Genomic DNA, 22,509 nt, shown 5'->3' on the forward strand with positions numbered 1-22,509 from the left:
GGGGTAGCGGTGCCAACTGAAGCTGTGCCACACAGCCACCCACATCCTTTCTGCCCCCCACACAAACATGGGATTATTTATTTCCCCATTGTCTCCTGAATGCGCACACATCAGAACCACAGCCCTCTGCTGTGAGGCCCAAATGCAAAGAGACTCGGGAAGCAGACTGTCTGTTTGCCTGTCTCCTTCTTGCTCAGTGTCAAGGACAGCGCTGACTTTTTCACCTTCCCTTTTTAGATAATGGCTCCTTTGATCTTCTGTTTGGAACAGCAAGCTCAAATTAGAATGTTCCAGCTCCAATGGATAGACTTAAAAACTAAATTTGGGGCCGGCCAGGACTCACGGCACAACCCTTTAATCCCAGCACTCTAGGGGCAGACACAGGTAGATTTCTGTGAGTTTAAGGCCAGCCAGGTCTTCAAGCTACTCAGTAAGATCCTGTCCTTAAAAAGTTAAATTCCGGCTTCACAAACCAAAAAGCACCACTGCCATATCCCGCAGTTGGCCAGTTCTGACGGGTGTTTATCCTTAATTTCTTCCCATGAGTTCTTAACTGTTTTTATATTTCCATAATGAATTTTATAATTCATGCAGAAGAGAGGCCTCTTCCACTTCCTGGCATGTGCGCCGCACACTGAGCCAAAGCGCACAGGGAGGGGAAGGATGCTACAGCGAGCTCCTTTCTGCCGCTCGCACACTGCCCTGAACTGTGTTTCAGATTTTCAAAACATAGATTTGATGTTGTCGTGTGGGATTTCTTTTCTCCCATCATAAACAATGCAGAGTCTGGAATCCCATCCCACTCTTTTTTGGGGAAGAGGGTAGTGGGGATGGGAACCCAGGATCCTGCTAACTCTGTAGTGTCAGTTTTTCTTTCTGTTTATCTTAAGTTTAAAAGAAAGAAACCCTGTGTTCTCCCTCCCTCTCTCTCCCTCTGTCTCTGTCTCTCTCTCTCGTTTGTTGTTTGTTTGTTTTATTTCAGATACGGTCTTATTCTGTGCCTTGGCTGATCTGGAACCCACTTTGTAGACTCAGTGAGCCTCAGACTCAAAGAGATCCATCTACTTGTCTCTGAGCTCTCCCCATGCCCCACCCCCGCCCCGGCCCCGCCCTGGCCCCGCCCCATGGCTAGGATTAAAGATGTCTGCTGCCACCCCTAACTCTTTTCTTTCTTCTAAGCTTATCAACAAATCATTGCATTCTAGATAAGGTACACTTGCAGCAGTGAGTTTGGGAAATTCCCCACTGGAGTGGCAAGAGGATTAGGGTTGAAAATGGAAGGTAGTTGTTCTCTTTCGTGACCAGCGCATGTCCTCTGTGACATGAAGTTCTGTTTGGAAATTGGAAGTAGCTCTTCTCCAGTCTAGCAGCATGGAGACAGTGAGCCATTGGTGTGTCCTTCAAATCGCGGTGGGATGCCATGAGTTATGGGCCACCCCTCCTGGTAGGAAGCTGAGCTGAGCCTCCCCGAAACTGTGAGAGCAGTACAAGGAAATGGTAGCTCAATGCTTTGTGGGGTTCACAGTCCACAAATGCCGTCCTGTGAGTTTCTAAAACACTCTGCTCACCCTAACAACATCAGGTAAATATTCTGGTTATTTTATGTGGTCTGGGGAAAGGAACCCAAGGCCATATCCACACTACGCAAAAAAATCCTCCCCACTGGGACAGACCCCTGGCAGCTCCTCTAGTGAAGCCGCTTAACTGAGAATTGATGCTCGGAATGGTTTCTTGTGTTTCACTAGTATAGCATTGCTGAAATTAGTCTGTGTTCCACAGAACAGTGTGAGCAAAACACAGGGCTTTCATATTCCTAAACTTGTCCTTTGCCTGGTTCTCCAAACCCTGCTATTTCATAATATAACGGAGCTAGGAACAAACAAACAAAAGGAACAGGATCCTAGAAAGGAGGTTGAAATTCCCAGAAAGTGATTTTAGCGATTGTCTGTTTCTGTTTTGTTTTTTTTGTTTTTGTTTTTTGTTTTGTTTTGTTTTTTAAGATATTTTTTGTTTGGGGGAGTTTTGTTTTAAGTGAAACTCACTGCAGTGAAGTTGAGCCTGTGGTGGTCACGGTGGTGGTGGTAGGGGTGGGAGAGTCTGAGGGTGGACTTCAGTGTGGGTGGCTGTGCTGTCTAAGTTTATAAGGAACAGCAAAGTTCTTCCTGGGATATTTGGAGAGGGTCTGGCCACAGTGCTAATGGCTTGGTGCCTTCCAACAACTCCCTGAGGCCATGTCCACTGTGGTGATGTTGGGAGCAGGTAAGAGTTCCCAAAACACTGTCACTGTGTATGCCCTCACTGCAGTTGGACCATTGGCCCTAGGGAAAAAAGCCTGGTTGGCTCCACAATAATACAATTCGTCTTTAAAAATTGCACCCCTAGCCTAGGGCCTCACACCCTCCCCTAGGCAGCAGGGTGGGAGGTGGGGGTGTCTAAAGATGCCTTTGCCAGGAGGCTTCTAAGGTGAATCTCAAAGGCTGCAGGATGGGCCCCTTCCTTTTCATCCCAGCAGTAACAGCAATCCCCACAGACACCTTTTATCTCAGACCCTTTTAAAGCACGTTCCTGTCCCTGAATTGCAGTGGCACCTGCTGCTGTGTTCCAGAAGCAGCCTGGTGGCCTGTTCAAGCCCTGGCTTGTTTGTTTCCCTCCGAGGGAGGAAGGGATGCAGTAATGGATTACAGGCACCGTGCAATAACAGAAGTCTTACCAGAGGAGGAAGCAGAGTCACAAATGTCCGCCCTGTGATTGGCTGGAAATCGAGTCCAGCTGTTCCCTTCCTAACACGTAGTCTTTTACAAAGTTCTTCTTATGTGATAAGGAAATACCCGACCCATATTTTAGGAAGCAAAACAGTTTTTCTTGTTTTAAAATCTAAAAGAAACAGTGCTGTTTCCCTTCTTTCTAAAACAAACAAGGTTGGATATCATAGCAAACAGACAGCCTGGTTCACCTGGTCTTTTATTTTGTATCTGAAATAAAGGGGGAAGGGCAGCAGTACAGAACGGTGGTCTGAACTGGTGAGATCCAGATGTGGAACTTGTTGACGTCCTCACTTCCCAGCAGGGTGGATGGTTGACGCTTTGTGAGGAAGGAGAAGGCTGGGCCTTAGGGGCTTTAAGTAGCTCTGACCTCAGGGTGGCTCTGTGGAGAAATCAGAAGTCCATTCTAAGTGTAACTGCTGAAGGGTCTGTCCCTAAGTGTGCAAACAGAAGGGCAGTGGGCAGGTTGACATCTAGTCCTGGCAGTGAGATAGCTACCTGGCATTCTATCCAGGTGAGGGGTCTGTGTTATGCCCAGTCTGCAGTGCAGTCAATTTGAGCAACAACCAAGGAAGCTCTGAACCACTTAAAGGAAAAACAAAACAAACAAAAACCAGAATCACAGAAGCTGTACACAGCAAATGGTTTTATAGTCCAGAAACTATTTTTTAACAAAAAGCATTGATAAAATTCTGATTTACCTGGAGTCCAGCTTTAGAGGCTCAGGTAAGGCAGCCACATCAGAACTACAGCCGTGGAAGTCTGTCCTGTTGGCTGTGGTTCCTCTCTCCTGGCTGTATCTAGTTTGGAGTTGAAAAGCCATTGCTGTTCTGGTTCCTGCCAATTTTGCATGCCATGAAAATCAGAATGTATTTCCCTTCCTGTGTTTTCCCTCATACAACGTGCCCTCATTAGGAACCACCTCAGTTTGAAATCCAGGTGGGGAAGCAGGAAGTGGGTATGAGCAGGGCCCCGATGGTCACCGATCCTACTGGATGCCCAGTGCCCGAGGAAAGTCTCCTCTTTCCCCCATTACACTTTTAACTGTCTTGCTGGTTCGTTATTTCTCTGATGTATGAACACAATCGTTCTGACTTGGAGAAAGGGAGAATGCATGTTACCCATAATGCCAACATTGGAAGAAAACCAATGTTAATGTTTAGGATGTGACTTCTCTTTCCTACACTGTATGAGAAATGTTCCCTGTAAACACCTCTGTTATGCTTAGTATTCCAGACTGAACACATTGGAGTTTGGTAATCGCCTTGTAAATTGTTCCTAGACTCACTGATTTGGTTAAGGATGGAATGTGTATACATCTGTACCCACAATTCCACATTTTTCTTCCTTTAAACAACAACAAAAAACTTTTAAAATGATAACTATTTTGTGTGTGTGTGTGTGTGTGTGTGTGTGTGTGTGTGTGTTGTGTTTGTTCAAGCACATGTTGACGCATGTGTGGAGGTCAGAGGACAACTTGCGGAAGTCTGTTCCTTTCCATCATGAGCACCTGAGAGTTGGACTCATGTCATAATATGTGGCAATCAAGTACCTTCACCTACTAAGGCAGTGGTTCTCAACTGTGGGTGGCCACTCCTTTAGAGGTCAAATATGAGATATCCCTCATATCAGATATTTGCGTTACAACTCATAACCGTAATAAAATTACAGTTATGAGGTAGCAACACAAATAATTTTATGATTGGGCGTCACCACAACGTGACTGGTTGCAGTATTAGAAAGGTTGAACCACCACACTAAGCCATCTTGCGGGCTCTACATTTTTCATAATCTTTCTAAATCAAGCTAATCTTGGCTTGGCTTCCACCTATTGAGAAACATTCTCATGATATTCAGGGGAAACATTGTGCCCTTGGTTGGGATCATAAAGAAATTTTGGAAGCCCAGTTAGTCTGTTAAAGCTGGATGAAGGTTCTGTACCATGTGATTGCAGACAGCTACAAGGGACGTATTTGCTAAGCTTCCAGATTGAATGCCTAAGCATACCACACACTCGTCTTCCAATCAGAAGTCTTTTTTGCAAATACAAGCAAGGTCTCCCCAGTTTAAAGAACACAACAGTGTCACCATCAGTGACTCCTGATTGTCATTCTCTCATTGTTCCTGAAAGGTCACACATTCCCCTTTTCAAACCCTGTTAGTAACTTCCATGTTCCCCAGACTCATTGTCAGACCTCTCAAAAGATGAGATGAGCACACGAAGGATGCTCTGTGGAGATCACGTTGTAGCCTGGTGTTCTTTACAGGCCCTGTCAACCCTGCTGCAGAAGGTAGGCGACTCAACACATTTAGAAATGACAGTGTCATCGTATAGTTTCAAAAGATTGCACACGTCTGTTTAAAGGACAGGGGCATCCCTCTTTTCATGCTGGAGCTGTCCTTGTCATCTGCTTCCTGGCTTCTGCAGGCAGGAACTTGTGCAAGGCCAGACCGCAAGGTCCCACCTTTGTTCAAGACCATAGCCAACTTGTTGCACACACAGATGTCTGTGGTGGCTCTGGCCGGACTGTCTAAGGGCAGTGAGCAGTTGCCACTCCAGCCCACACATCCTCCTGATCTGACAATGAAATTGTGCACACGAGAGGGGAGACTTGAAAGAAAAGATGCTGTTGTACTTTGCTCTACTGCTGAATGGTCGGATTTCACTCCAGACCAAACATGGATGTTTTCACAGGTGAAACACATGAATAATGTCTGGGCACTCTGGGTAGAAGAGCAGGGGAAGTATTGATATACTAGCCTTGAAGAAACAGGGTATGGGCAGAGTTTATCAGGAAAAATTCATCAAAATAAATAATGGAAAGAAAACCATTAACCTTTGTCCAAACAAAAGAATGGAAATGTTGATTTTCCAAGCTCAAGTAAAGGTAGTTGAAGAATGTCAGGAAAGTTAAAAGTTGGCATCAAATAAGGGCTTGAACTTAAATTCCCATCTTCTATGGGGCCTGGAAGTTCTGCATTGCTGAGACCTGTCTTGTGTTCTTACTCCCAATATGAAACACCCAGGAAGACAACAGGCATTCCATCTTGAGTGGGTTGATGCCTTGTTCTTGATTGACAGTCGAGCTCTTTAGTGCCTATGCCCATCTTTTATCATGGAAACAAAAGTTGGTTTATTAGCCTCCACCTCCATTTCTCTGAGTCTTTAGAGCTGAGACCATCTGACAATTTCAAGATTGTTCTAGAACCCCACTTCTTTCTTGCATTTATATTGGAGTTCTCACATCCACTGACATGTTCTGTGCGTTTCCCGCCTTGGCCGTCATCCCAGCGATAGTGCTGAGGGATCCACCTGCTCCAGGCTTTGGTTATTCTGGCCTGGGTGCTCTCACAGGGCAACTAGTTCTGGGTCCCAGAACTCAACTGAGAGTGGCAGGTACCCGGCCCAGAGGACAAAGACCTCAGTGGATGCTGCCACCAGTGTGGATGTCTGTAAGGACAGTAGCCCTGGAAGTCTGGTGTGCTTCACAGAGCTCCATGCCTTCCTTCCCATCTCCAGTCAGACACTCAAAGACTAATCAGAAGAAAGGATGAGAGTGAGAGGCAGCTGACCATACTGTGGACCATGGAAAGGACTCTAAGCTAACAGAGTCTTGGAAAGGCCGTCCCTAGTAACTGAACTTTCTTCAAAGATGAAGTATTGCTAGAGCAAGGATGGGAGAGAAAAACTAAAGTTCATGCTTGATTCATTATGTGATAATCTCTGACTTTGTTCGTAGCGACTAGATGGTTCTCTTCAGTATAAGCAAGAATTTTGACTAGCATGAGTTGAAAGTTTCTCAAGTGTCGTGATTCAAAAAAAGGAGGCAATTAACCAGGGCCAGGAATGAGTCATTCTGAATACATTCGCATTGTGTTTCCAAGTTCTCTGTGGCAAATTGGGCATCCATTAGGATGAAGGAAAAGTTCATTAAGACAGTGTTGATTTTTCTTTGCAAAACAGACTGTGATCTGAATACTTTGGCTCACCAGACATTCCACTGTTCCTAATAATTAGCATGTTAAATAAAGCTTTGTTTCAGGTTTATTTTTCTGAACCTCAGCATTTCAGTTTAGAGTTTAAAAGGTCTGAAAATAAGAATGAAAAAACATTGATCATTATATCTTTGATATCCTATTCTCTTTGACTACAGTGTTCAAATGCAACAGCATCACACACATGCACATGTGTTCTCTCTCTCTTTCTCTCTCTCTCTCACACACACACACACTAAGCACACACTAAGCACACACTAAGCACAAATCCGATATCCTAGTAAAGCATGCTGCTGGTGGCAGATGTTTCAAGTGCATTCATGCTGAGAGGAGGCAGGCACAGCAGTCTCCTGGATTAGTGTCATGACAGAAAGGAGATCTTAGCATGGCCTAGCAACATGTTTGTATGGAGCAAGTACTGTGGAGTCAACAGTGTATAGGATGTCTCAGTAAGCTAATTTTTCCCCCTGGGTGATATCATTCTTCTTTGTGGTATGTATACCTTAGAGTTATGACTTTTTTTTTTTCTTTTTTGGCCAGAAAAGGGATTTTAAATAGCAACACATGAGCCAACTGTTGCCCAGTGAAAGTTATATGTTGACCAGTTCTTGTTAGAAGGTGATCTGGATCCAGCATCTGTGAGTCCTGGTTAATTAACTCAGCAATGAGATTCAGATCTGTCAACCTACATACTGAGTTTGGGTTCCTTCCATTGCTAGCAGTTCAGTGTGCATGGCTTAGATACTGGTTCCTCAGTGCAAGCACTGTTACAAAGCTACAGTGATGGTTAGAAAAGATTACCAGATACGAGCCATCTGGTCCAGGGCTGATGGAATCTGCAATGTTAGTTCTTTCCTTTCCTCCTTCCCTGTCATTAGGAAGAGAAGATGCCTGGAAATTTAGTCTAAGATGAAAACATGGGAGAGAGCCATATGGATCCCTCTACACCATCGCTGCTCAGTGAGATCAAGTTCTCTTTAATGAAGAGAACACTTTAGAAAGGGTGAGTGGGTTGGTGACTTGGCTGCACAGACCACCCTGTTCTCATTTGTGTTTGTATGGTTGAGGCACTTGGTGAACTGAGGAGTGATGTGGGAGTCCCCACTTGGTGCTGTGATTACCATTAATGAATTAAAAAAACTGCAGTGGCCTGTTGATAGAGCAGAACTCAGGTAGGCAGAGAGGACTGGACTGAATGCTGGGAGAAAGAACGGTGGATGCTGAGGACGCTATGGAGCTACCACTGCAGATAGATGTGCTGGAACTTTGCTGGTAGGCCACAACATTGTGGTGATATACAGATTCATATAAATAGGTTAAATTAAGATGTAAGAATTAGCAATAAGAAGCTAGAGCTAAGGAGCCAAGCAGTGATTTAAATAATATAGTTTCTATGTGGTTATTTTGGTTCTGGGTGGCTGGGACGAACAAGCGGCTGCAACAATTGGCATCCAATGTGGCCAACTAAATCCACTTAAAAACATAAGAGAGCTTGAAAAAGGGAATTCTAGATAACAAAATACAGAGTTTAACACAGCTTCTTGCTGTTTGCTGGCAGCAGGCAGCAGCTCCTTTAAGAGAGGTCTTACTGAAATGGAAATGCAGGGAGATTTTTGTCCTGGGTCACCAAGGAATTACAAGGGAAATCCAGGGTTAGGGACTCTTGGCCATTGCTCAAGTGACACAGAGAGTGCTCCATCATCCTCTGCTCCTTCTCCAGCTGAGCCTAACTCTCAGTTCTACTGCAGAGGCTGCAGAGCACATGCTGGGCCACCCAGGGTTCAGAAAAGGCTTCATCTTATGCAAAATGAGGCCAAAATCTGAAATCTTTGGAGTCGCTTGCTTCCCTTTTAGGGAACATTAAACACACACACACACACACACACACACACAAAAACAACAGGTGGGTGACACCTTTAATTCCAGCATTTGGGAGGAAGAGGCAAGCAGGTCTCTGTGAGTTTGAGGCCAGACTAGTCTACAAAGCAAGTTCCAAGACAGTTAGGGTTGTTATCCAAAGAAACCCTTCTTGAAAAACCAACCAAACACACACACATACACGCAAACACTGTACATGTACATGTTTGTGAGTGTTCACATGAGTTTGTATACAGCATCAGGTCAGAGGGCAGCATCAGGTGTTTTCTTCAGTGGCTGTCTACCTTGGTTTTTCTTGAGATGGGGTCTCTCATTGAACCTGAAGCTTGCCAGCTAGTTGGTAAGGCAAGCCACCAGGGTCTCCCTGTCTCTACCTCTCCAGTGCTAAGATGAAAGGTGTGCGTCATGGTGCCAGCTTTCGCATGAACTCTGGGAAACTGGACTCAGCTCCAAGTGTTTGTGCAGTGAGCACGTTCCACCTGAACCATCTCCCCGTGCCCTATTCCTTTCCTATAGTTATATTATGGGAGGGATGGGGCTTGAGTTTGTTTAGTTTAGTTCTGGGGTTTAAACTATGTTTAAATGTTGCGTGCTACCCTGAGCCATAGGACAGGATCTCTTTTGACTTGTTTTCATTATCTCGGACTTTGCAAACCTAAGCAGCATCCCTCTGTATTCTAACCTCCTCTAGCTGCTTGATGTTCTTTGCTGGTCTCCAGAGAAAAAGTGGCTGTTGCTCATGTCTGAGTAACACAGCAGCCTGGATGGGGAGGGTGTGGGGGTGACTACTAGAATCGGTGTTGGACAGTACTCGTTGGCTAATGAGGCATAGACTCTTCTGGAAACCATGAGAGAACAAAACTGGAACTAAGGGCCAAACTAGTTGCAAGCTTCACACTCCCTACCTCCCACTCCCACTGGTGACTGGAAGCAGAAAGCCCCAGGGCTGCTTGCCTGGGCCATTGGCCTGAGCCTCTCATCTGTGATTCCACCACAAGGCTGTGTTGTCTTCTCTCTGTGCCTTCTGCATCACTTTCCTGGTCTGTTCCATATACACAGGTAAAGCCCAGGGTGACTTCTGAGGAAAAGAATTTGATCAGCTTCGTCATGCCTAGGTGGCTATTGATTGATCCAGTTGGGGGAGAGCTCACAGCACCCCAGCACCTGCCATATTCAAGCTCCACTTTCCCCATCCACCTTTAGTTTTTAATGTTGCAGTATTGGGGATAAATCCCGGAGCCCACTGATCTGTCCTAAACAGCGCCCTCTCTTAAAGCCTTAGTTCTCTCCTGTCCTCACAGTGGTATGCCCACCTGGCTCTTCTTGTGTGTTACATATATATGATGCTTTTTGGTTGTTTGTTTTCGAGACAGGCCTACATTGGCCTTGCACTTGAACTTACTATGTAGCTGAAGATGACCTTGAAATTCTGAGCCTTCTACCTCCACACCTCAAGTGCTAAGCAATGTCACCAAGCCCATGCAGTGCTGGGAGTGGACCTATAACTTTGTATGTGGTAGGCACGCCCTGTCCCCAGATTCTGGATATGCAGTTCTTGGCCCCTAAGATATACCTTGTATACTAGGCATAGGCTGAGTAGTCCAAGCACATTGTTTTCAATACATCAGATCATAGGGTATCTAATACCAGTGCCAACAATTTCCATTGCCTTTTCAGCAGTGAGCATGTGTCTGAGGGGAGGGTGCATTGACTGAGGATATTGTTAGTGGGCAGGGGGAAGGTTTTCAACAAGAACCTGATGACATAAACATCAAGAGAAGCACCCCTTTAGAACCAAATAGTCTATATATAGGAAGTTAGAAAAAAAAATACCAGCCTTTTCATCTCTGTTTTTATATTCACTTACTGCTGTGATGACCCTGAACAAGAAATAGAGATTTGATGTTTCATTTTCTTCAAGGATTATTGCCTATTGCAATGGGAAATAGCAACCTATCACACGCACGCAGCTTGTGCTAGGATGGCCACAGCAGATGTGATGAATGCAGCTGCTTCATCTGAAGGGATCTCAGTGTCTGCTATTTTGCTAGGCTAAGTGGATCTCTCCTCTTCATCTCCCTGCCTCTCTCGTTAGGACACTTCTAGCATGAGATTCTGCTTAGCTTAACTCCAGTGACCATAGCCATTGCTCCACGTCTTAGTGAGGTAGGTAAGAGAGGTTGAGGCCTATTTCCCTAGTTGGATAATATGCTCCATCTGTCACGAAGAGTATCAGTTCCCCCTAGTAGAAGCCAACTTCATAAAATGTAAATTGGGAAATAATCTGCTTTGGAAACTTGCGTATGAAAATGAACTTAAAGGGGGTAATTTGCCTATTAATAGCGTTGTTTCTGGCTGGAATCTCGGTTCACAATCTCATTCTCTTGTGGCTGAGTTTTATTTTGGATATGCAGGCATCTCTAGAAGACACATTCTTGGGGGTCACGGGAGGGGAAGAACTGATTTTGTGTTTCCCTCTGTGGCCTTCCATGAGGTGCTGGAAAGAGCAGCTGTCTGGGCAGTGCAATAGGAGAGAGAGTGCCGTCTTTACAAGGGTCCCCTAGTGGTGTCACACACAGTTGTGACAACACTCAAGAATCTGTAGCTAAATCATTAAAGCGGGAAAGACACGGAATTTTCTCTTGATTTTTAAAGAGAAGTAAAGAGACACATAAATTATCTCTTCATTTAAAAAAATAGTTTCTAGTTCTCACCAGAAGAACATGAAACAAGTGCAGATCATGGGATAGCGGGATTTCAGAAGCTGCACAGGTCACGCGCCCAGGGCACCTCAATGCCTAGTGGACTGACATTCTTAGGCAGCCCAAAAGAAATCAAGGAAAGGAACAAACCAACAAGTTTGGCTTCTGGGGACCGCCTAACCACTCTGCCACTCCACCAGCTCTTTTGGCATCTTAGTTAGTGAAAAGGCACCTGCCTGGTCCTTCTAGATCAGTTTGCTTCCCAGAAGGTGCCTGGGGTCATGTGGTACAGGTCAGTATTGGCCGGAGGTCTGAGAAAGTTGAGGTCATGTGCCCACTTCTCACAGTTCCCCAAGTTCCCAGCTCCTCTTTTTTGCCCTACAGCCTGTATCATCCCCCATCTGCACAGCAGCCACAGTGATCTAGAAAAGCATCTTTATCCTGCTGTGACCCCCATGACTCCACTACTACCACCAATCTTGGATGGCATACTTCCTCCTATTGTTTCTTATTCTCTCTTGTGTTTTCAAGACAGGGTTTCTCTGTGTAGCCCTGGCTGACCTGGATCACACTATATAGACCAGGCTGGCCTCAAACTCAAGAGATCTGACTGTCTCAGCCTCCCAAGTGCCGGGATTAAAGGCGTGTACCACAACATGCAGCCTCCTCCCTTCTCCTTAGTGTATGTTTCCTTCTGGATTATAAACACCACAAGGAAGGAAGTCATGTCTGTCCGCTGTCTCTTTCTGTCCTTTGTCCCAAGCAGGAATGCCTGGAGCATAGTGTGTGTGTGTGGGGGGGGGTCTCATGAGTATTTACTGAACTGTGCATGAATGTACCGCATGATTCATATGTGTACTTCTATCATAATTCTCTTGGGTTATTTACTTCACCAATTAAATCAGGTGCTGTTTGGCATCTCCTAGTGCTGACATTCTTCTGATCTCTGGACAATACTCCCGCCATCTTTTATGTTCAGGAAATATTTTGCATACTCCCTAGCATAGCAGTCTAAACAGGTAATTCACAGCGAAATTCAATTAGGCAGTGTGTGGATGGGGGTATCGACTGTGAATTAGCAAGGGAGATTAAAAAACAAAAAGCTGGACAACTTACTAAGAGTCCCCTGCCTCAGAAGAGAAATAATCAACAATGTTATTAACGTTGTCCTCACAGTGCTATCCTACTGAATTTTTAAGCACATTTTTGCTTGCTTTGTTCATTGTTTTGATTTGTTTGTTTGTTTGTTTGTTTCTTTCTTTCTTTCTTTCTTTCATTTTTCAAGACAGGGGTTCTCTGTGTAGTCCTAACTGTTTTAGAACACACTCCATTGCCCAGGCTTGCCTTAAACTCAGAGCTCTGCCTGCCTCTGCTTTCTGAGGGCTAGGATTAAACCACCATGCCTAGGAAAGATTAATTTAATTTAATCCATTTGTGTGAGCCTGTGCCAGCATGTGTGTCTGTGCATGCACCATTTACATACCTGATACTTGTAGAGGCCAGAAGAGGAGTCCCCTGGAACTGGAGTTACAGGTGGTTGTGTACTGCTGTGTGGATCCTGAGACTTGAACCTAGCTCCTTTGGAATAACAGTCAGTGAATATTATAAACCCTTGAGCCATCTCTCCACCCCCTGGATGGTTCTTTAGAGAATACCATGACGAACAGGTTGTATCCAGTTTACCCTGGTGCGAGTCTAATATCCACACTGGACACCTAGAACTGTGCACAGCCCCGGCTTTTGTGCGTTAACAGTGCGAATCTGTTTGACAAAGGTAATAGTTCTCCATTATCCTTTCCCACAGTGCAGGTTTGTCCCCAACCTGCTTGAAATGGCATTTATAGTGTAGGTGTCCAGTGACCACAATTCTTAGCAAGCTCCTCAAGGACATTTTGTTTTCTGGGAATTGACACCACTGACTCCCAGAGTAGTCCTTCTGATGACTTTCTTCCTGGCCACAGCTGGCATTAGAAATACATGGCAATGATAAATAAATTGATGATGATGATGATGATGATGATGATGATGATGATGATGATGGTAATAACGCTTTCTTTACAATGTCTTTTGCAGACAAAAAGCCCCAAGCTGTCTCACAGTCCTCAGCCTCCCAGTTTGGGAGATCCAGTTGAGCATTTGTCAGAGACATCTGGTGACTCTTTGGAAGCCATGTCTGAGGGAGACGTCCCAAGTCCTTTCGCTAGAGGAAGTCGGACTCGAGCGAGTCTTCCCGTGGTGAGGTCAACCAACCAAACAAAAGAAAGGTCCCTCGGTAAGCTTCAAAAGACAGTTTCAAGTGCCCCATTCTTACTGCATGTGAATGTTTTTATCCTTCCAACCATTTGCCCCTGGACTCAGTTATACAAACGTTGATGCTGGGAAACTTTGCTGTTTTATTATTGTGATAGTTTCCCATCGCTGACAATTTCTGGAGATAACTGGTGCATAAAGAAGAAAGATTTATTTTGTTTTACTGTTTTAGAGAGCCCAGTGGTTCTCAACCTTCCTAATGCTGTGACCCATTAATACAGTTCCTCATGTTGTGGTCACCCCCAACCATAAAATTATTTTTGTTGCTGCTTCATAACTGTAATTTTGCTATTGTTATGAATCACAATGTAAGTATCTGATATGCAGGATATCAAAAATGTTACCCCAGTAGGATTGTTACCCACTGCTGAGAACCATTGCTTTAGTTCATGTTTGACTGGCTCAGTTGCTTTGCTTTGGGGCCTTTGGGATGTCAGTGTTTACTGAGCAGCAAAGTTGCTTACCTCGTGGCTACCAGGAAGCAAGAAGGATGCCTGCATAGCCCTAGTCTATTGCTTTATTCCTGTGAGGAGAACAGACGTCATTGGTGGGACGTGGGGTAGAACAGAGCTATGGCTGGGGTGCAGATAGGGAAAGGAAGGGCCAAGGGTCTCCAGTGTTCTTTCTTCTACTTGGCCACACTGTCTTAGGGTGTTATCACCTCCTAGGAATGCTGCAGGCTGGTGAAGAAGTCCTTTTTTGCTGATATATAGGCTTTTGTGGGGACATTGAAGAGCCAAAACAAAGTGAGCCTCAGGATGAGCTGATTTGTTTTCTGTCAGCCTGACAAGAGCCGGAGTGATCAGTTAGGAGGAAGCTTCAGTTAAGAAACTTAAATGCCTCCATAAAATCAGGCTGAAAGCAAGACTGTGGGACATGTTCTTAATTAGTGGTTGATGTGGGAGAGTGTCATCGTGGGTAGTGCCAACCCTGGCCTGGTGGTCCTGGTTTCTATAAGAAAGCAAGCTGAGAAAGTCTTGTGGAGTGAGCCAGTAAGTAGCACCCCTCCATGGCCTCTGCACCAGCTCCTGCCTCCAGGTTCCTGCCCTGTTTGAGTTCTTGTTCTGACTTCCTTCACTGATGAACAGTGGATGTGTGAGCCAAATAAACCCTTTCCTTCCCAAGTGGCTTTTGGTCATGATATTTCAACACAGCACTAGCAACCTAACTAGAACACAAGTGCTATCCATGTGCTGAGGAACTGGCTGAAGTCCAGGCTGTTGCTTTTGGTCATATTCCATCACAGTAATAGTAACTGTTATGATTTTTGCCTATGGGTCCTGAGCAGCTTGTGGCGGAGTCCCAGTGCCTGGTCCCGAGCAGCGGGGGCTGGGCAGTGGGTCCCTAGAGGGCCCAGCCATGCAGCAGTGGGCTGGTCTCAGTGACAGTGAGTCCCTGGAAGGTGCAGGTTCCCAGTGGCAAGCAGATGGGAGACATGTGGACAGACACATAGTACAGAATAGAATTGGATATTTATTAGTTGAGCATTGCAATGGGAAAAAGGGGGAGGAGGGAGAAGAGGAGAGAGAGAGAGAAGAGAGAAAAGAGGACAGAGAGAGAAGGGGGTAGCGGGAGAGGGAGCACAGGGAACCAGAGAAGCCAAGATGGTGAGAGGAGGGGAGGGGCTGTAGGGAGTGGGCGTGGCTTGAACAATCATAACAGTAACCTAGCTAGAACACAAGTGTTATCCATGTGCTGAGGAACTGTCTGAGGTCTAGACTGTTTCTTGGACTGGGCGCATTCTGAATCGTCTAGGATTAGCAACTTTAGCCACCACATCTCTAGTACCTGCCAGTGTTCTTAGACCAGGGAACACCAGGGAACATGGAGGGGTGACCTTCCAGGTGAGCCTCTTCTCACCTCCCAGACCACACCGCAGTACCAGAGGGCACAATGGTTGATGTAGACCCTCAGCATGGCTCAGGCAGTGTGAGGAGCGCTAAAAGCAGAAAATACAGCCTGCTCTTCCCTCCTGGTTTCTCGACAAGGACAAGGGCTTCTCAGGTGTGGCGCTCTCCTTTTCACAGACTTTCCCAAGAGGCAGAAGCTCTCTGTATGCCTTTACCACTGGTAAACTCCCCTCCCCCCCCCCCCCGGATTAGAAGTTCATTTTTATTTTCCTGTGCCTTTATGCCCCTTCTTAGCACCGTAACGAAATGTCAGGGTTACTGGTTTGGACACCTTGCTCACTGCGCTGGTATCCCGTGTGTCTCACCAGCCATCTTAAGAGTTTCAGGCATGTGGAATTGCGGATAAAAAGGGGACAGCAAAGGGGCCAATATATAAGACAACTGCGTTCCGCCACGTAAAACCTAGCAAATTGTTGCCGGAAGATTATGGAGAAAATAGGTGTAAGTTGGTACCTTGACTTTGTTTCCTTGTTGCAGAGAGCAGCCAGAGAAACTGGATTCAGACGGTATTCTAGCCATTCCAACTAACCACAGGCAAAACAACAAACTAAACAAAACAAGGCTAGTGTCAATGTGCGGTTTCAGTCACTGTCCTAGCTACCTTAAAAGATACATTAGTGTTTATATTATCAATACTATTAATATTCTTTACTTTCGCCCAGTCATTTGTATTGTTGTTGTTTGTGTATATGTGTGCGTGGGTGTAGGATATATGTGTGGGTGCTGGTGTCCACATGCCGTGGCATGCATGGGGAGATCAGAAGATAACTTTCCTGAGTCTATTCTCTCTCCCTACCTTATTTAAAGACAGAGTATTTCCTACTGTTTTTGCTGAACTGGCTACTCCACGCTGGCAGGCTCATGAATGTCTGGAGGGTTGGTCGGGTTACAGATCCCTGCCAAGTGCTTTTCTCTACCTGCCGAGCCATCTCTCTAGCCCTCTGCTGTTTATTTTAATTGTCCACATATACGAAGCACAGTATGGAGTGTGCTCATACACGAAAATGGTGCGTTATGATCTGGTGCATTATGATTTTATCATTTCGTCTCTAATTAAATCTTAAATCCAGATGTGATAATTCTGTGTACTTTGGGGGTGCACTGTGATGCTTTGTCACAAGTACACAATGGGTCCTGATTGCATCAGGGTAATTAATATTTCTATTGTCTCCTTATCGCCATTTTCAGTTTTTTGCTTTTGAGTCCTTTCCTTCCTATTATTCATGAAACAAAATTGTTATTGTGAGATTGGGCTGTTGGCGGCTTTGCACTCCAGGCTGGTGAGAGGCCCTGCTGATTCCTACATCAGTCCAGTCTTAGAGTGTGCGCCTCTGCAGCAAGCACTCGGTATCACAGTTAACATTCCACTTCAAGCTGGGTGTGATCCTGCACACCGGAAATCCCAGTCCTTGGGAGGCTAAGGCAGGAAGAGTTTGAGTTTGAGTAAATTCCACACTTTGAGTGTGGGTTACATAGTGAATTTGAAGCCAGTTCGAACTGCCTCAAAAAAACTTTCTTCTTCTGTTTTTATTTTTATATACAAGAGTCCTTGTTTGGCAGATAAGACAAGGTCACAGGGAATACTGGGGTGTGTGTGTGTGTGTGTGTGTGTGACCTGATAGTTAAATCACAGAGTCAGGAAATCCAAACCCTACATCCTGTTAGCTCCATCGTACAATGACATCTCTTGGACGCCCAGGGGCTGGCATGCAACTTGGGGACACGCTACTCAGGCCAGTGAGATGGCAAGACCTTCCTGTGGCCACCAGGCTGCAGCTTCCACCTGGATCAAAAAGCCTTCTGCTTTCTTAGCCACAGTCACCCTTGAGGCAGAAGAGAGACTGGCAATGGAATTTCTCCTTTGTGCTTTGCTGGAAATGGGGCGGGGAGGGGCGGGGAGGGGGGGTCAGGCCTCTGTGAAGATTGCCCCTGCTTTGCCAAATAAAGTAAAGATTAGAAGCTCCTGTGTGCCTTCCCCCATCCCTGGGAACCTGAGCCTGCTGGATAATGGACCCTTTGTCTTCAAGGGAGGAATTTCCTCTGGCGGCCACAGCAGCTGGCCTTGCAGGTGCATACCTGCCCAGCACAGGAACCCGACCTCCGGCAGAGAGACAAGAGCTGTGAAGCAGTGATACCCACGACATTACTGAAGGGACATTTCTGGTTGGCTGTGCTTCTGCAAAATGCTCAGCCTGAATTTAAAGCCAATCTTGCTGTAAAGTGCCTATAAACACATGGTCACAGCAAATTAGGGATATTCAATATTCAAGTTCAGTTCAGTCACTTCAATATGGGGCACTTAACTTGTGAAATTTTTAACTTTCGGAGAGAAACAAAGGGACACAGGGGGAGGAGAGGACAGGAGATGAGAGACAAGAAAAATTTGCCCAAAGGGAGGCTACCTGTGGCCTCAGAAAATGAGGAGGGCATTGGGCCAGCAATGTTACTGCTGCCCTTGAATGCCTCCTTGTGGCCAACTTGGGAATTTCTCTGGGATTCACCTGGTGTCCAGGGAGCTTCCTGAGATTGATAAGGCCTTGAAATGAGGGGGGAAATGTGAGTCACCAGGAATCTGCAAACACGATCTCCTTTTCAAGGCCCTTTCCTGGCCTTGCCTTTAAGGAAATCCCCTTGTGCCTGGTCTTATTTAATTCAGACACGCAGAGGAATGGTCCCAAGAGTCTGAGTAAGCAGCAGTGACACCCCTCCCCCACATCACAAACAGCTAGGTGTGCAGCTGTGAACCCACCAAGCCCCAGAGGCATGACCTTGTAAGCCCACTAGAAGCCATGTGACTTTGGTTATCTCTGTGTTGTCATATTGACAATTTTAATACATCGTCACCATAGGGATGAGTAGCTTTCAACCTGTGGGTCGCAGCCATCAGAAAACACACATTTCCGATGGCCTTAGAAACCAGGACACCACTAAGTAGCAGACTTACAGTTATGGAGTAGCAACAGAATGATTTTATGGCTGAGGGTCTCTGCATTAGGAAGGTTGAGAACCACTGTTCTGGTTGTATCCATTTATCTTGATCGTCAAGGACTCCGCCCCACCTCGAAATCAAAAACTTTTAGGCCAGGAGTGGTGACCCAACTGACAGGCTTACCCTGATGTATCGCTGTCACCCGCAGCCTCTAGCGGGTGCGAGAGCTGCCTCTTGCTGTTATTCTGCTGCAGGGCTGCGCATGCAACGCTAAGGAATTACCGGCTATAATAGAAAGTGTTTTCTCTGCTCAAAGATCTTCTGCATTCTGCCCACTTCCCCTTCACTCCCCACTAACTTCTGGCCTCAAGTGAGCTTCCATGTTTTCTTGTGGTTCATGTCCTCTTAGCACTGAATACTATCCCGTCATCTAGGTCCGCCAGTTTATCCGTCCATCCTCTGAAAAGCATCTTGGCTGAGTTCAAGTGTAGATGGTTATGAATAAAGCTGCTGAGAAAATCTGTGTGTAGGTTTCTTTGAGTAAATTCCAGATAGCAGGATTATGGATTACATGGGAAGGTTTCTGTTTTGTTTTGTTTTAATTCGATTTCATTGTGGGTACTTTTAAGGGGCAGGGATAACTCTTACAAGATTTGTTTTTATGTCTGTGTGTACACACACATGCACATGAGTGCAGCTGCCTGCAAAGACCAGTAGAGGATGTCGGATACTCTTGTGAGTCACCCAGTGTGGTTACTGGGAACCAAATTCAGGTTCTCTGTGCGAGCAGGATGCTTTCTCAACTCCTGAGCCATCTCTCCAGCTCCCACAGTGGAGTCTGAATTAACTTTGAGTTTCTATCGTTAGATCAAGGTATCACTTCTAGTGATTGCTGAGGTATTTGTAGAGACCTTGACCTGTGCACTAGGGGCTATGTAATGGATTATTAAAGATTGTTGTGGAACCCCGAGTAGCTTTCTGTGGGATCCCGGCAGGCAGGCAGGGGGCAGGGGGTCCCCAAGAGCAGCCAGTCCTAGGCAGGGACCATGCATGAAACCATACTGCAGGTCTCTGAAGGTGGCTGGTCCCCGGTAGTGTCCTCTGCAGCGAGCCATGTGGCAGTGGTGGGCAGGTGGAAGACAGACAGATAGGCACACCACGTAGAGTGAATTGGGATATTTATTTAGTGGTTATAAAAAGGAAGGGAGAAGGGCACAGAGGGAGAGAGAGAAAAAAAAGAGGGGAGAAGTGGGGAGAGGCAGAAGCTGCCTCCTCAAGAGGAAGATGGAGAAAAGATGGAGATTAAGGCTGCAAGCAGGGAAGGAGTAGGCATGGCTTGCCTCTTAAAGAGACAGAACAGATAATTACAGGCTGTACCTCGGGGATTTTATACCATTACCTCCCCAGGGGTCACCCCCAGTGTGAGCTACAATTGCTGCCTGCCCCTGGCCACAGAGCCTGGAGTGGGACCATGTCCTGGTTACTTCCCTGTTGCTATGACAAAATGCCATGACCCAGAGCAGCTTATATACGGAAGAGTTTATTCGGGCTTGTGTTCCAGAGGGAGAGCCCACAATGGCAGAGGGACGTGGTGGCAGGGAATCCGAGCTCACTTCTCGGCTGCACACAGGAAGCAGAGAGTAACCTGGAAGTGGCCTGGACTATAAACTCCCAGAGCCGGCCCACAGCCACTCACTTCCTTCAGCAAAGCTCTGCACTCTAGTTCTCAGAGTTCCATAACCTCCCTCAACAGCTGGAGACACCAGCTGGGGACTAAGTGATCAAATGTAGGCGCCCTTGAGGGTTTCCTTCAAACTTCAACAGGCTGAGTGGGGAAACCTGTTCTGGCTTACACTTCTATATGTAGCAAAATTTGTCATCCTAGTCCTTCTTAGGCTATATGGAGGCTTGGCACCATGATGGTGGAGTCTGAACTGGATAGTCCTCATCTTCTTCCTCCCTGGAGAAGAAGAAACCTTCACACATTTGCTTGGAGATAAGACTGCCAAGTTTTTAATTATTCTATGTGAATAATCTATTGTTTCTATTGCTTCTCTGTTTTTTAGAGTGGGAAGAATTTTGAGGGGCTAAGCATGATTCATTCTGCAAGGGGCTTCTAGCACATGTATTTGGAGAGAAATTGAAAGCAATAAGACATATATAAATGCATGTGTATGTATTAACTACATATGTTCACATAGCCATAAATGTAAGCTGTTCTCTGTATTTGCTAGTTCTGAGTCCTCTGATATAACCATCTGCAGACCAGAATTCTCCCGAGACTGTGGGTGTAGCTCAGTAGTATTTTCTAGTGTGTCCAAGGCCCTAGGCTCAATCCCATCCCTAAAATAAAATCCTCTGAAAAAAAAAATAAATTGTATCTATGCTAACTGTGCACCATTCTCTAAACAATACAATAATTATTTAGGTAGATTTTAGGTTGTGTTAGGTATTCGGACCAATCTAGAGATGTTTGGAAGTCAAGAGATGTGTGTGCATTATAAACCGATTTTATCAGATTATATATAAGGGACTTGAGCATCCCCAGACTGTGGTGTCTTGTGAGATCCGGGCTGTACTCCCCTGTGGATGCTGAGGGGCAATTACTGCAATGAAAGATGGGAACTGATCATTTGAGAGAGCAAGGCACAGTCAGATGATGTCTAAGCCAGGTCCTTTCTAATGCCGAAGGCTGGCAAAGAGACAGCGACAGGAAAGAAATGTACTTGATAGCTCTGGTTTATTTCCCAGCCGGGTTCCAAAGACCTCAGCCTGCTTCACTTCCATCAGTTAGTGTGTTCCCGACCTGCTTTACCATTTGAGTAAACACTCACTGACCTTCCTGACACAACTAACCCTCTTGTCACTGGAAATAGAAAGGGTTAAAAGAAAGCCAGTCTCCCCCAATGGGAAAACCACTTTCCAGTAGAGTTTGGCTTTTGAAATAATTTCCCTGAAAAATCAGGCCACTGATATTAGGTCTGCAGTCTTAATGATGGTGTAGTGTCCTTTTAATCATGGTGCCTGTCTGGAATGCAGCCGTCTGTAGGGTTGGTGTCTGGCTGCTCCTTAGTTGGCCTTTGGGGAAGGGTAGCCACAAGCTGTCCCCACCCCTCGAAGTGCCCTCAGGAATTTGCAAATGATACTTGTGAAAACATGAGCAGCAGCAGCAACTTCCTTCTGAAGCAGCCAGGCTTTGGAGGGCTGACCATACCCCAAAGGCACAGCCTTAGAGAGCAGGCCTGGCTAAGCAGCCCAGCAGAGGGCCTGCCGTGCCTGTAAACATAGACTAAAATGGCGAAAACAGGCTAAACGGGATAGAAGGGTTAAGGCTGGATGGAGGACCAAATCTGCATCTGCAGGACTGCACTGCGTCGGAGGTGAGAGCAGAAAGGAGGGTGGAGAAACGCGCTCCTCCTTTGGTTCGCGTCTTCTGCTTTGTTTGAGGCAGGGTCCATTCTTGCTCACAACTGTCTACATCACATCTGCAACCCTTCAGTCTTCAGGGGATTCTTCTCTGCTTCCCATTTCCCCGTGAGAGCACTGGAATTAGAGATGCATACTCTGCCCACAGCCTTTATATGAGCCCCGGGGATTTGAATTTAGGTCCTCATACTTGTACGGCAAGTGATCTGCCTGCTGAGCCGTCACCGTGGAGCCTGATAGATAAAACGTTTTTGACATTTGTTTTTCCAAGTGTTGTCAATGATTGCCATGCAGTGTTGTACTGGGGTGGAGAGATGCTGGCTCAGCAGTCAAGAGCACATACTGCTCTTTTCAGAAGACTGTCTTCAGTTCCCAGCATGGATGAGCACCCGTGTTCTTGTTTGCATACCCTCACACGGAAACATATGAACACACGTAATTAAAAATAATAAAAATTCAAAAGAAATGTAATGTTATAAAACCAGAAAATTCAAAAAGATGGTCCTGCGGCAGATCGATAGGTTTGGGTGAACCCGTAATCGTTTTAGGGTACTGTGAAAGCAAGTGTCTGTGTGTTTCCTACAGCATCCTGGCCT

General features: G+C 45.9%; 1 protein-coding gene across 16 annotated transcripts in view; it reads left to right on the plus strand.

Moving 5' to 3' along the window:
• Positions 1-22,509, plus strand: part of Kiaa1217 (KIAA1217 ortholog) — an 818,936-nt gene that overhangs the window by 657,384 nt on the left and 139,043 nt on the right. For all 16 annotated transcript variants that reach the window (XM_041641628.1, XM_041641627.1, XM_041641635.1 and 13 more), the window contains one exon: positions 13,412-13,610. In XM_041641628.1, coding sequence (XP_041497562.1) covers positions 13,412-13,610 — 199 coding nt within the window. The remainder of the gene's footprint in view (positions 1-13,411; positions 13,611-22,509) is intronic.

This window comes from Microtus oregoni, unplaced genomic scaffold, assembly GCF_018167655.1.
Source record: "Microtus oregoni isolate MIOR12 unplaced genomic scaffold, Mior012 000070F_ref0000104, whole genome shotgun sequence".
In the NCBI taxonomy this organism is placed as follows: domain Eukaryota; kingdom Metazoa; phylum Chordata; class Mammalia; order Rodentia; family Cricetidae; genus Microtus; species Microtus oregoni.